This window comes from Xyrauchen texanus, chromosome 37, assembly GCF_025860055.1.
Source record: "Xyrauchen texanus isolate HMW12.3.18 chromosome 37, RBS_HiC_50CHRs, whole genome shotgun sequence".
NCBI lineage: Eukaryota > Metazoa > Chordata > Actinopteri > Cypriniformes > Catostomidae > Xyrauchen > Xyrauchen texanus.
The window spans coordinates 29,528,330-29,540,814 of NC_068312.1; the positions used below are offsets into that span (position 1 = coordinate 29,528,330).

General features: G+C 35.7%; 1 protein-coding gene across 7 annotated transcripts in view; it reads left to right on the forward strand.

Annotated features, from left to right (window-relative positions):
- The window catches only part of LOC127630765 (oxysterol-binding protein-related protein 9-like), a 40,591-nt gene that overhangs the window by 16,298 nt on the left and 11,808 nt on the right, over positions 1-12,485 (forward strand). For 4 of the 7 annotated variants that reach the window (XM_052108522.1, XM_052108525.1, XM_052108527.1 and 1 more), the window contains 7 exons: positions 1,651-1,746; positions 1,876-1,923; positions 2,874-2,903; positions 2,995-3,045; positions 3,427-3,465; positions 7,893-7,992; positions 8,185-8,289. In XM_052108522.1, coding sequence (XP_051964482.1) covers positions 1,651-1,746; positions 1,876-1,923; positions 2,874-2,903; positions 2,995-3,045; positions 3,427-3,465; positions 7,893-7,992; positions 8,185-8,289 — 469 coding nt within the window. Of the gene's footprint in view, positions 1-1,650; positions 1,747-1,875; positions 1,924-2,815; positions 2,904-2,994; positions 3,046-3,426; positions 3,466-7,892; positions 7,993-8,184; positions 8,290-12,485 lie in introns of those variants that run through there. The other 3 variants (XM_052108524.1, XM_052108528.1, XM_052108529.1) reach the window with 3 other exon arrangements.

Consider the following 12,485-nt stretch of genomic DNA (forward strand, 5'->3'; position numbering starts at 1 on the left):
ATACTAGCTTTGTTCCAAAATTTAGTAAGCTGACTATGTAGGCAACTTGAAGGGCATAAAAGCAGTTCCAAAAGATAGGTAGTGTAATTAATGATAGCAATAAAATATTTTTGACCATGATGATATTTGAAGTCCTCATTCCCCAGAAACTAGTTCCAATAGATTAAAATACTTCATCATTATTCAATGTCATTGTTTATATGATCTTAATTTTTTAATTAAGCTTGATTATTTTAAAATTCAATTTTTTTCATATCAGTTTTGGTCTTCTCAAGGCCCCCTTGGAAGTTTGCTGAGGTTTCTAGTTAAGAACCATTGCCACAATAAATTGCGACACGCTTGTTTAAAAAACAAAACCAGTATGGCGGATGAGAGAATATAATTAAATATTTATTGAAAATTGTCAATAAAATACATTTATATAGTTAAAAAGATCACCGTTTTACCCAGTATTTGTGTGTGCTGTGCATATTTATGCTTATTAGAAAACCTGCCATTAGCTTAGCATGTGTAGCTAGTCCTGCTAATGCCAAATCTATTGAAATCAATTGTGAATCAAGTCTACCATGCAAGTTGTTTGAGGTATGCTATTTTTAAAGTATGTAGTCAACCAGAATGGCCCTGACTGTCGGATAATCTTTTCTGGTGGGAGTTGAGATGTTGATGGTGCCTGTAAAAATAAAACATATCTGTTGTTTTTCATTTGAAATTAAATTCATTTTGGCTAAATGTCTGTTGGTCCCTTCAACCAAGTCAGTATGGACAAATGCAGCTTGAGATGTAGGTGTATGGTTTGTTAAGCCTGAAATGCAAGTATGTAAACATTTGTCTTTTTTTACTATAAATCTGCAAATTTATCAGCCCTCCTATTCACGAAAGGACTAAGTTTGTTTTATTTTTTGCGGATTCACATTTTTCGTGCATATTGCCAACTACTGGGCAGGGAGGAGAAAGAAAAAAATGGAGGTATAAAGCAAAGGAAAAGCATAAATAAATCATATTTGCACAACAGCCCAGTATGTGGTGATATGCACAAAAGAAGGCGAATCAGCCAAAAACAAAAGAAGAACTCTGGTGAACGTGCAAAGGAGGGCTGTGTGAATGTAGATTTATAGTAAAAAGGGACTTGAAAATGTATCTGTTTCTCACCCACCCCTTTCATATCGCTTCTGAAAACATTGATTTAACCACTGGAGTCATATAGATCACTTTTTATGCTGCCTTTGAGAGTGAATAAATGATGAGAGAATTTAAATTTTTCAAACTATTCCTTTAATGGAAATGACTCTACTGAACGCCTTGCCCCTATTCAATAGTGGACTGCCAGGAAAAAATAATGAGATTAAAAATATGATGAGATTAATTTTCTAGAAATTGCTATATCAATGTCTAAATCGCAGCCCCTCTTTATTCTGGAGTTCAGTTCAGTAACAAGTCACTCGCATGTTTTTATCCATGTTTATACCAGTTGTCTTATTGTGTAATTCAGTTAAAGTTGTTAAAGAGAAATGTGAACATGCAGGGAGCAGTTCTGCTCAGTCAACTGGCCTGTTCCTCTCGAAAGCAGAACGTTGCTGAGTTCAGGACACCGTGGAAGCTTTTATACACCAAGAAAGGGCTGAAACCAATGCCTCTCGCTTTCAATTGCAGGAGGCAGAAACCGGATTCGTTCCCAGCGTTCAGGACTTCGACAAGAAGCTAGCGGAGGCGGATGCGTATTTGCAGATTTTGATCGACCAGTTAAAAGTAAGTCTTTTGTACTTTTTAAAAGTATATGGTAAATCATAAGACCGTATTGTGACTCAAAAGAGCCATTTTGTTTGAGTTGACATAATATTTTATGAACATTGTTTTCTAATTGTTTTTCTTGCTCAGCTCTTTGATGAAAAGATAAAAGACTGCAAGGAAGATGAGTCAAGGAGGGTAAGGCATGATGTTCTATTTTCCTTCTGTGTCATCACTGACACATTTTCAATCAGTGTCTACTGTAACTGGGTGACTTTTACAGAAATTCTACCTTTTGTTACGTCATTGTTACATCCTGATATTTATTAGGAAAGTATGTATTACTGAGGTTAGAACTGCTCTTGGAAGTGGTGGTGATGGTAATTATGTATTGTAATTTGGTTTTGTACAGTGTGTGTGTGTGTGTGTGTGTGTGTGTGTGTGTATATATATATATATATATATATATGTATATATATAATGTATGTATGTATATGTGGAGATGGTTTGGGCGTGTATTATGTTAATTTCTAACAGCACACATGCTCCCTCATTTAGAATAATACGGATTCATCAACATTACAAGAAGTACACATTTTCCATAAAGATGTACCTGTTGTGAATCTTGCTGGAAATTTTGTGTGACAAGACAATTTTGCCGTGTCCACATTGAAACGTTTTGGGTTTTAAAACGCATAGATTTTTGCAACGTTTACACTTCTCCACAATGGAACACGGTTTTGTTCCACTGAAAATTGAGATTTTTGAAAAACGCTAGTACCAATTACTTTGGAAAAGGATGGCAATAGGAAACAAGGTTTGGATTAGGATGGATATGGCCTGTGAACCTTTTCTGCATACATAAGAAAGAACATTTGTATGAATTAATAAGTGAATGAAATCCAATGAAATTTATTCACACCCAGTGATACTAAATTTTAAGTGAACCTTTTACAGAGAGTAGAGTCACGGTTTTAGGCCTTTTTAAGGCATGAAACTCATGAGACTCATTTGGTCACAAGCTGACGCTTTCATTTCTGCTTTGAAATGTTTGTAAAGGTGCATGTTCTGTTCTTTGTTTTTATTCAAGGGCATTTCACAATTCTAACTGAAACTGGTCCATTTCTCTTCCATTTTGTTAATCACAGAAAATCGAGAACCTGAAGGATACCACTTGTGTAAGAGCATCTGCACCTTCACCCTCTTAATGCTTCTTGTATCAAATGTTGGTGCTGGAATGTAATTTCATTTCTTGTTTTTGTGTTTTAGAGTATGGTAGAGTCCATCAAACACTGTATCGTACTACTACAGATTGCCAAGGTAAAACACTTGCCTTGTTGGCACGTATTGTGTGTGTGTGTGTATCGTGTTTTGTTTTTCCCCTGGGTCTGCATTCGTATTTATTTACCAGTCTTATGCAAATCCGACCTGTAATTTTCCACAACCCTGTTAATGTTTATTTTGGCCAGATTATCAACATTCCAACATGTACCATTTCAATGGTTTGGAGAGGTGGTTCTAAGAGATTCAGGAGGTGAAAATACCTCAAGTTATCTTTTTGTTATTGTCTGAAAAAAGTTAAGCAAAGCTATCAGTGGAGACCATTTGAACAAGTTTTTATAGTCTTCTTTGTCTTTTGTGGCTGATTCCCAGCTATGAGCCATTTTTCTCAATTTGTGTTTTTCTTTTTAAAATTTGAAGGACCAAAGTAACGAACAGCAACACGCAAACGGACTGATAGTAAGTTTTGACATTTCTCAACAATCGAACGGTGCTCCTTTTCTCTCTTCCAATTAAATCAAATTTTCACTTCAATTAAAACTGAACCAAGATGTGCATGATCTTGATCTGATGGCTCCGGTCACCACGTCTGCCTCTCTCTTTCTGGTTTTGTTCTTTATCTTCCTCTCACGCTTCGTGTTGGGACATTTCTGGGCCTGTTCTTTCCTATGGTCATGATTTTCAACAATGTAAAAATCTCTTTGACAATGTGATCGATCCAAACTACTCGAGCCCTTCAAATGTAAGACACATATACAGTATGTACACACAGAATGACCATTGATTTTCTGTTTTCATACATGCTTTTGAGCCATCTAGGACAAATAGATGGTGACCTGTTATAACCTTCCCACAGGCTCTCATCAGGTCAATAACCGTCATGGCTAGACCTTACAAGCAATGTAACACACAATTACACTGGTGGCAAAAAGTTTTGAATAATGTACAGATTTTGCTGTTTCGGAAGGAAATTGGTACTTTGAATTCACCAAAGTGGCATTCAGCTGATCACAAAGTATAGTCAGAACATTACTGATGTAAAAAACAGCCCCATCTCTATTTGAAAAAAAGTCATTTTTGATCTAATCTAGACAGGCCCCATTTCCAGCAGCCATCTCTCAAACACCTTTTCCTTGAATAATCATGCTAAATTGCTAATTTGGTACAAGAAAATCACTTGCCATTATATCAAACACAGTTGAAAGATATTTGGTTCTTTAAATGAAGCTTAACATTGTCTTTGTGTTTGTTTTCTGAGATGCCACAGTATGCAATAGACTGGCATGTCTTAATGTCAATATTAGGTCAAAAATGGCAAAAAAGAAACGGCTTTCTCTAGAAACTCGTCAGTCAATTGTTGTTTTGATGAATGAAGGCTAGACAATATTTTAAATTGCCAAAAAACAATATTTCATACAAAGGTCTACACTACATTCTTCAAAAACAAAGGACAACTGGCTCTAACAAGGACAGAAAGAGATGTGGAAGGCCCAGATGTATAACTAAGCAAGAGGATAAGTACATCAGAGTCTCTAGTTTGAGAAATAGATGCCTCACATGTCCTCAGCTGACAGCTTCATTGAATTCTACCAATTTAACACCAGTTTCATGTACAACAGTAAAGAGAAGACTCAGGGGTTCAGGTCTTATGGGAATAATTGCAAAGCAAAAGCCACTTTTGAAACAGAAAAACAAAAAGAAAAGGTTAGAGTGGGCAAAGAAACGCAGACATTGGACGACCAATAATTGGAAAAGAGTGTTATGGATCTTAACCCCATTGAGATTTTGTGGGATCAGCTAGACTGTAAGGTGCGTGAGAAGTGCCGAACAAGACAGTCACATCTATGGCAAGTGCTACAGGAAGAGTCGGGTGAAATGTCATCTGAGTATCTGGACAAACTGACAGCTGGAATGTCAAGGATCTTCAAAGCTGTCATTGTTGCATGTGGAGGATTTTTTGATGAGAACTCTTGGAAGAAGGTTAAGAAGTTCTGAATTAAAAAAAAAAAAAAACATTAATAGTTATTTTTCACGTTATTAATGTTCTGATTATACATTGTGATAAATTGAATGCCACTCCGGTGAATAAAAGTACCAATCTTTTTCAATAAGAGCAAAATATGTACATTATTCCAAACTTTTGGCTGCCAGTGTACATTCAACACTTGTTGCAGGCCATTTGTGTTACTGTTAGTCTGGATTAAATTTTGCTCAAAAGACCATGTGTAAAATTCATATAATGCCCCCAAAAACTATTTGGACATTTAAGTCACACTTAAAATATCATTGCAGGGGACATTGTGTATATATATATTATGTTTAATATGCCACCTGAACTTTGAAAAGCCAAATGCAAACTATAAATAAGGTACTGACTATTATAAGGGACTTATAAAAACACTATTAAATGTTGTTGTTCTGTTTTGGGGCCCTGATTCTTTCATTAGTCTTTATCCATGCTTGCCATGTCTTTTTGCCACGGCCCTGAGTGTCTCTGCCTCTTGATTTAATCTCATTCTGGTGTTTGTGTTCACTGCAGAGCTATAATTACCCTAATTGGCTTTTAATTAAGAGCAACAGGCTCTGTCGCTGAACAACAAAAGAGGGATTATTCAGAACAATAAATAATTGTGATTTAAATCCTTCAAAATTCCCTGGGTTGAAAAACCCCTCCAAATCTCATTCCCGTCGATTGCATGTCATTTTTTGTATTTGTTTTTTTGTCTTGTGTGTTTTCGGGTAGAGTTTCTTCACTGCTGTGTGTCTCATGACATCAGTGATTCATAGTCTAGGCTGGGTAGAGATTTTTATTTCTCCTTGCTGTCTATTTATTGCATGTTGCATGCAGGATTATTGGCTGGTCTTGTTGCTGTGGAAGCAGAGATTAATAGCCTCTTATCTGAGTGTCCGCCGACTGACAGATGCTCAGTGTTTGGTTACATTAGGCAAAGATTTTATGTATTGAGAAGCATCTGTGTGATGGACACAAGCCACAGCTGTGAGGTTGCTCATTTGGACACTGTGCATTTGAAAGCACTGAATCTGATTTGTTTACTTCAAATTTTTCTCTTGATTCTCAAAGCCTTGTTGATGTATGGAAAAGGGTCATTTTGGATACTAAAAGACCATTTGAAACAGTATTTGCAACAGGTTTTACTTGTGCAGTGGGATTTATTTTGGAGTGCAACAGTTATCGGTGGGAAATCATTTAGGATGAGACTTGATTGTGTCTAATTAGAATTTGATTAGCCTAAATGTTGTAATTGTTAGGCTGTGATATGTTTGGTTCATTTATTTCTTCCCGCCCACATGACTGGTTACATCTGCAGAAACTCGTTTTAGAGGTGGAGACCATTCGTACATGACAGATTATGAAAGAAAGTACACATTTATTATGAGAGTAAATCAGTTTTGCTTTTTGATATCATGTTGTTTTCAACAATAAAAATGATTGTTTTTACTGTTAAGGAAATCGGAGAAATAAAGTGTCCGCTGTAGAACACTTTTTTTTTTTTTTTTTTTTTACCTTTTAATGTTGAAATCCTGGACAGACAACTCTTACTCCATAAAAAAGGGTACTTTTTATTGTTTCTGCACTTTTATTAACCCAAAAATGAAACTTCTGTCATCATTTGCTCATCCTTATGTGGTTCTACCCCATAAAGTTCGTCCTTCCATGTAATTGTGTGCAGTATAAGTCTTCTGAAGCCTTATTATTATAGCCTTGTGTGTCAAACAGAAAATTAAAGGAATATTGCAGGTTCAATACAAGTTGAGCTCAATTGACAGCATTTGTGGCATAATATTGATTACCACAAAAATTGTTTTGTCTGGTCCCATTCTTTAAAAAAAAATCAAGGTTACAGTGGGGCACTTACAATGGAAGTGAATGTGGCCAATTTTAGGATTGCTAAAAAGCAGAAATTTGAAGCTTATAATTTGTTTAAAAGCATTTACTTGATATTACATCATCATGGTAATGAAGTTGTAAAATTCGCTATAACTTTTCACAAAAAAAATGTATCAAACTAAAATCAATTAAAAAAAAACGAAAAAAAGCATTGTAAGTGCCTCACTGTAACCTGGATTTTTTCTTTATAGTTTAAGAAAAGGAGGGGCTAGTCAAAATAAATGCTGTCGATTGACCTTAACTTGTATTCAACCTGGAATATACCTTTTAAGCAGTTTTTTTTTTACATTTCTGGGTTCGGAACGTGCATGTAAACTATGGTGGGGTAAATTTCTATAGATGAGGACACCATAGCAAACATTATTTTTGCTTTCCCATTTGATCAAACAGCAAAATAAATAATTTATTACATTTCCATAATTTTCTAAAAGAGGAAAAAATACAGAGATAGATTATGGCATTCAGAAGAGGGAAAAATGCCAAATTATCACACCCTTAGAAACTGTATTTGAAACCACGTAAAAGCAGTGAGATTATTATTATTAATGTAACTAACACAAAAAATAATTTTAGGCAATACATTTACTTTAAATTATTAAAATATTTTTTAATTTTTTAGGGGAATGTGTAATCACAGTCTGTCAAATGGACTACTCACACAAATCTAGTGTATGGCTTCAGAAGACTTGGAATAAAGTGCATAATTTCTTTTAACCCCTTTTATGCCACCCTTTTGTCATTTTGGAACATTTGGAACGATATAAGGGTGAGTAAATGTTTAAAAAAAAAAATCCTTTTTAGTGTACTACTTCCATATCTTCACAGTAACTCAAAATACATGTACTTGATGCTATCTTGAGGATTCCTGTGATAGTTGGCTTGTGTGTTGAGACTGAATGCTCCAGCGAGAGGTTTTATTTTTAGCATGTGTTCCTATGAGAGCTGTGTTTTGTATTGTATCTTTGGTTCTCTGCAGAGCACCATAAACCCAGTGGATGGAGTTTTCCAACCTACCCCTCTCAACGCCTCTGTAATCAGTGCCAGTGCCATGCCAACGCAGACCACTCTCCCAACAGGTGAGCTGCCCCCTCCCTCCCCTTCCCTTCTCTATCCCTGCATGTCCTTCAAAAGTGTCACATGCTGTTTGGTTTATGGCTTCTCTGCATTGCCATCCACAGATTTGGAAGCTTAGAAATTAGATTTGGTTTGCAAATTCTGTGTGTGTTTTTCAGACCAAGGTCATATAAGGGGTGTGTTTTCATCCACAGATGGAGCTCAGGTGTGTAAAACCGAACAGAGGCCTTCTTCTTTATCCGTGGGCCCTGTTGTCACGGTGATGGGCAGCCTTCAGACACCCACTCCCAACAGCACAGGTACGAACCAATTGTCAGGGAGTCATTAAAGGTTACTATTGTAATAGGTACTAAGTAAAACAGAAAGTATTAAGAGAACTAGAGTGAAACTAAACTCCTATTTCTGTGGAAAATTACATAAATGGGAAAGTTATGGATATATGTTTGTGAAGGTACCAGACATTAACGCTTCTAAATAAAAAGACAAACCTTTGAAAAAAGCTATATATATTAGGATGAAACTTCGTTAAAACTATCAATTTAAATCTTTCATATATATTTTGAAGAAAGTTTCTAAGTCACTTTCAGTCTGTCTGACCTGGCAGTTATTCATTTATTTAGTCTTTACAGTGTGCAGATGGTGCTGTTTCACCCAGATTTTTAAGCATCCCAAAAACATTTTTGGATCCCTAAATTGTATCGAAACACCGGTCAATCCCTAATTATGGTTAGTTTCTCACATGTTGTGTTAGTCAAGCACCTTTACATAAATAATTGTTACTAGATTTCTAATCTCTGTCCAAAATAAATAAAATAATTAAAATATCCAAAAAATATACAATTATTACTACCGCCAAAGAATTTTGCAAAGAAATAGTTAACTCAGAAATGAAAATTCTGTCATTATTTACCCACCCTTGTGTTGTTCCAAACACTTTTGGACCTTTTGGTCTCTATGAACGGTCAGTAAATGGCAAGAGCTGGGTAATGATTCTTCAAACATTTCTCTTTTGTGTTCCATGTCAGAATTAACCTCGTACAGGTTTGGAACAACATGCAGATGTGTAAATAATATTTTCCTTTAAGAATAGTAAACTATTTTTTAGTTTTGTTATATTATTTTCATATAACTTCATACTACTGTTTGAACCCATAGCTACTGTATTACTAATACCTCTGCATTGAGGCTGCTGGCAAAGCTGTTCTCTCTGCTGTGAGTGTGTTTCCCCCTGACAATCATTTGTGCATTAGAGAGTCCAGCTTCTGCTGAGGCGCAGTGCGGGACGAGCTGAGTACAGCAAAAACACAGCAAGTCGGTAGCACTCTAGACAGCAGTGCAGGAAACTAGACAAAAACAGTCAAGTCCTTAAATCTGCACAAAATGCAGACTGTAAATTAGGATTTCCATTTAAATTTAGAGGGGCTGCTTGGGTTTAGATAGAGCTGATTTGTGTGAAAAGACTTGGTCTTGAAAAAAGTATATCTGCACATTTATATTATTCTTATTCTACTTTTTCAGTTATATTTGAATGCTTTTTGCCTTGATCCGGCACCTGTTGAAGAAGTGTTGGATGTGCATACATTTTTCCATTCCAGACTTGGTCTTACCACCAACATAAAGAAACTTTTCATTTATTAGATTGACTGCATCACAATTATATTGATTCTGTCACTGTGTTCATATTAGCACCTCCAAGCTATTTTGTCTTTGCATTCCTAAGCTTATTTTCCTGCAATACTTTATTGTGTCCATTGATGCACTTTAAAGGGAAAGTGTACCCAAAAATGTAAATTCTCTCATAATTTACTCACCCTCATCCCATTCCATATATGTATGACTTTCTTTGTTCTGCTGAACACAAATGAAGATTTTTAGAAGAAAAATCCTCACAATGTAAGTAAATGGTGACCAGAACTTTGAAAGTTCAAAAAGGACATTATTACTTTAATAGGCAGTATTAAAGTAATCCATACTACACCAGTGGTTAAATCCATATTTTCTGAAGCAAATTGATAGGTGAGGGTGAGAAATAGATCAATATTAAGTCTTAGTTTTTTACTGAAAATCTACACATTCACTTCCACATTCTGGTATGAAAGTGACTCACTTTCACATTCAGCCACGTATTGGTTGGGGCTGGTCAAAGGTGGAGATTGATTGTAAAAAAGGACTTACATTTTGATTTGTTTCTCACCCTCACCCATCATATCGCTTTAGATGATATGGATTTAACCAGTGGCGTCTTATGGATTACTTTTATACTGCCTTTATTATATGTGTTAACATAATTGTTGTTTGATAATCACTTTCCAACTTTATCTGTGTAAAGTTGGAACCGATATGAGCCTGACCGATATGGGATTTTTTTAGACCTATACCGATTTTACATTATTTACATTTATTCATTTGGCAGACACTTTTATCCAAAGCGACTTACAAAAGAGGAAAACATAAGCGAATCATCTTAAGGAGACAGTGGTACGAAAAGTGCCATACTACAAAGTTTCACTTTCATCAGAATTTTAGAGGGGGGGAAATTCACAATTACCGATATGGTGTCCGATTTAGTTAATTTTTGAGCTGGAATGAAATCAGACCTTTTCTATGTGGATTTTGCACCGATATGACTATGCAAAGGTACTCAGAAGGCTACTTTCTTAAACAAATATTTATATAAAAAAATATTTGACATTTATTATTTTACATCATCAACAAATTCTAGAAATGAACACTGAGAAAATAAAGAATAAATAAAAATACAACAAATAGCTCAAACATCAGTGTACTGTATGTTTAGTATCAGTCAGTGGCTGACCATTAAAATATAGAATACATTCAAATAAAATAAATAGCTAAATAAACATCAGTAATGTTGAGTATCAGTCAAATGCTGACTATATTAATACTGCCAGTCAATTATTGGCAGGTTGTAAAACAAGAATAATTTACACCTGTCGAGACAAGATATAAACAGCGGCAGCGGTGTTGCACCGTATTCTGCTATACTAGTTCAGGGGAACTTTCAACGGTGGAAATCCAGACTTTTAAATATTACATTTTGTAAATGCAAAGACTGTAATTGTTCGGTTGAAGGAGGTACCAAACTGTGAATCCTGAACAAAACAGTTTGGTTTTCGTGTTTACACATTAGCTTCCACTCAGTTGGCAAGCAATGAAAGTAGCTACATGGTTAGCTAGTTAGCTATAAGCTCGTTATCACGGAGAGTAAAAGATCGACCAGCATTGCATCTTACCAACTAGACAACATAGCATGAATTCAACAGACACAATCCACCACCTCACTGTTGTCTGCTGAGCTGCAAAAAGATGCTCTGATGTTTAGCTGCTGTGTGTGTGATTTATGTATTATCTATCTATCTGTCTATATATTATATTGCACTCTTTCAGATATTTACATTGCTTTTGTTTATTTATTACTTACTGCACTGACAAACTATAGCTGGCTAACAGCAAACAGACATGAGTGACAGGGTTGTCAGGGACAGGGTTCACGTTATATTAGTTATATTGAAAAGGGAAAATGATGGGGTCATTTTTTTATATACATTTTCCAGTATGTATTTCACAAACTAGTTAGCAGCTTCCCGAGAAGAGACCACTCAACTCCGCACCGCTTAATTCTGCCCTGTCTGCAGAGCCACTGTCAGCTCAGAGTCAGCACTGTAAACAGTGGAGATGGAGCGCACTCTGCTGGAACAACTATGTAATGACACCAATTCTAAAGCATAGTTTTCTGCATTATATGTTCTGAAAAAAAGTTTTCATATCTGCGTATATTGGTAATCATATACACAGATACCATTATATCAGTGAAAGGCTAATATCGGCCAAAAATATTGCAGACCGATATAACGGTCGGGCACTAAAAGTAATATCCAATATTACAACTTTGTTGCTATGTTGACGTAACAGCTGAAAACCCTGTATTGTGGTAAATGCTGTAAGGCCTGTAAATCCCTGGTTGTATTCACACATTGTGGCAATACTTTTAAAATTTAGTGTATTTTAATGTTTGTGCACTGGCCCCATTCACTTCCATCAAAAACCTTGGCTGCTTTTTTATTATATACGGTCTGTGTATGTGTATATGTCTGTGTATGTGTGTGTCTGTGTCTGTATGTGTGTGTCTGTGTGTGTGTGTGTGTGTGTGTGTGTGTGTGTCTTAAGATTTATATATTATTTAGATTTATGTTATTTATATTTTCAGCTTTAGTGTGTCAATAGGAAATATACATTTTAGACTTTCAAACAATTGAGAAACCCACAAAAAAGAACCCGCTGGTTGAGCCCCACCAATCATATGTGGTGATTTGGAGAAACTGGCAAAAGGACAACCATCACTACAACACTCCACTTATCTGGGCTTTATGGCAGAGTGGTCAAAGTTGAAGGAAAGCTGAATGCAGCAAAATACAGAGATATCCTTAATGAAAACCCAATCAAACATCTCTGGAGAGACCTGAAAATGACTGTC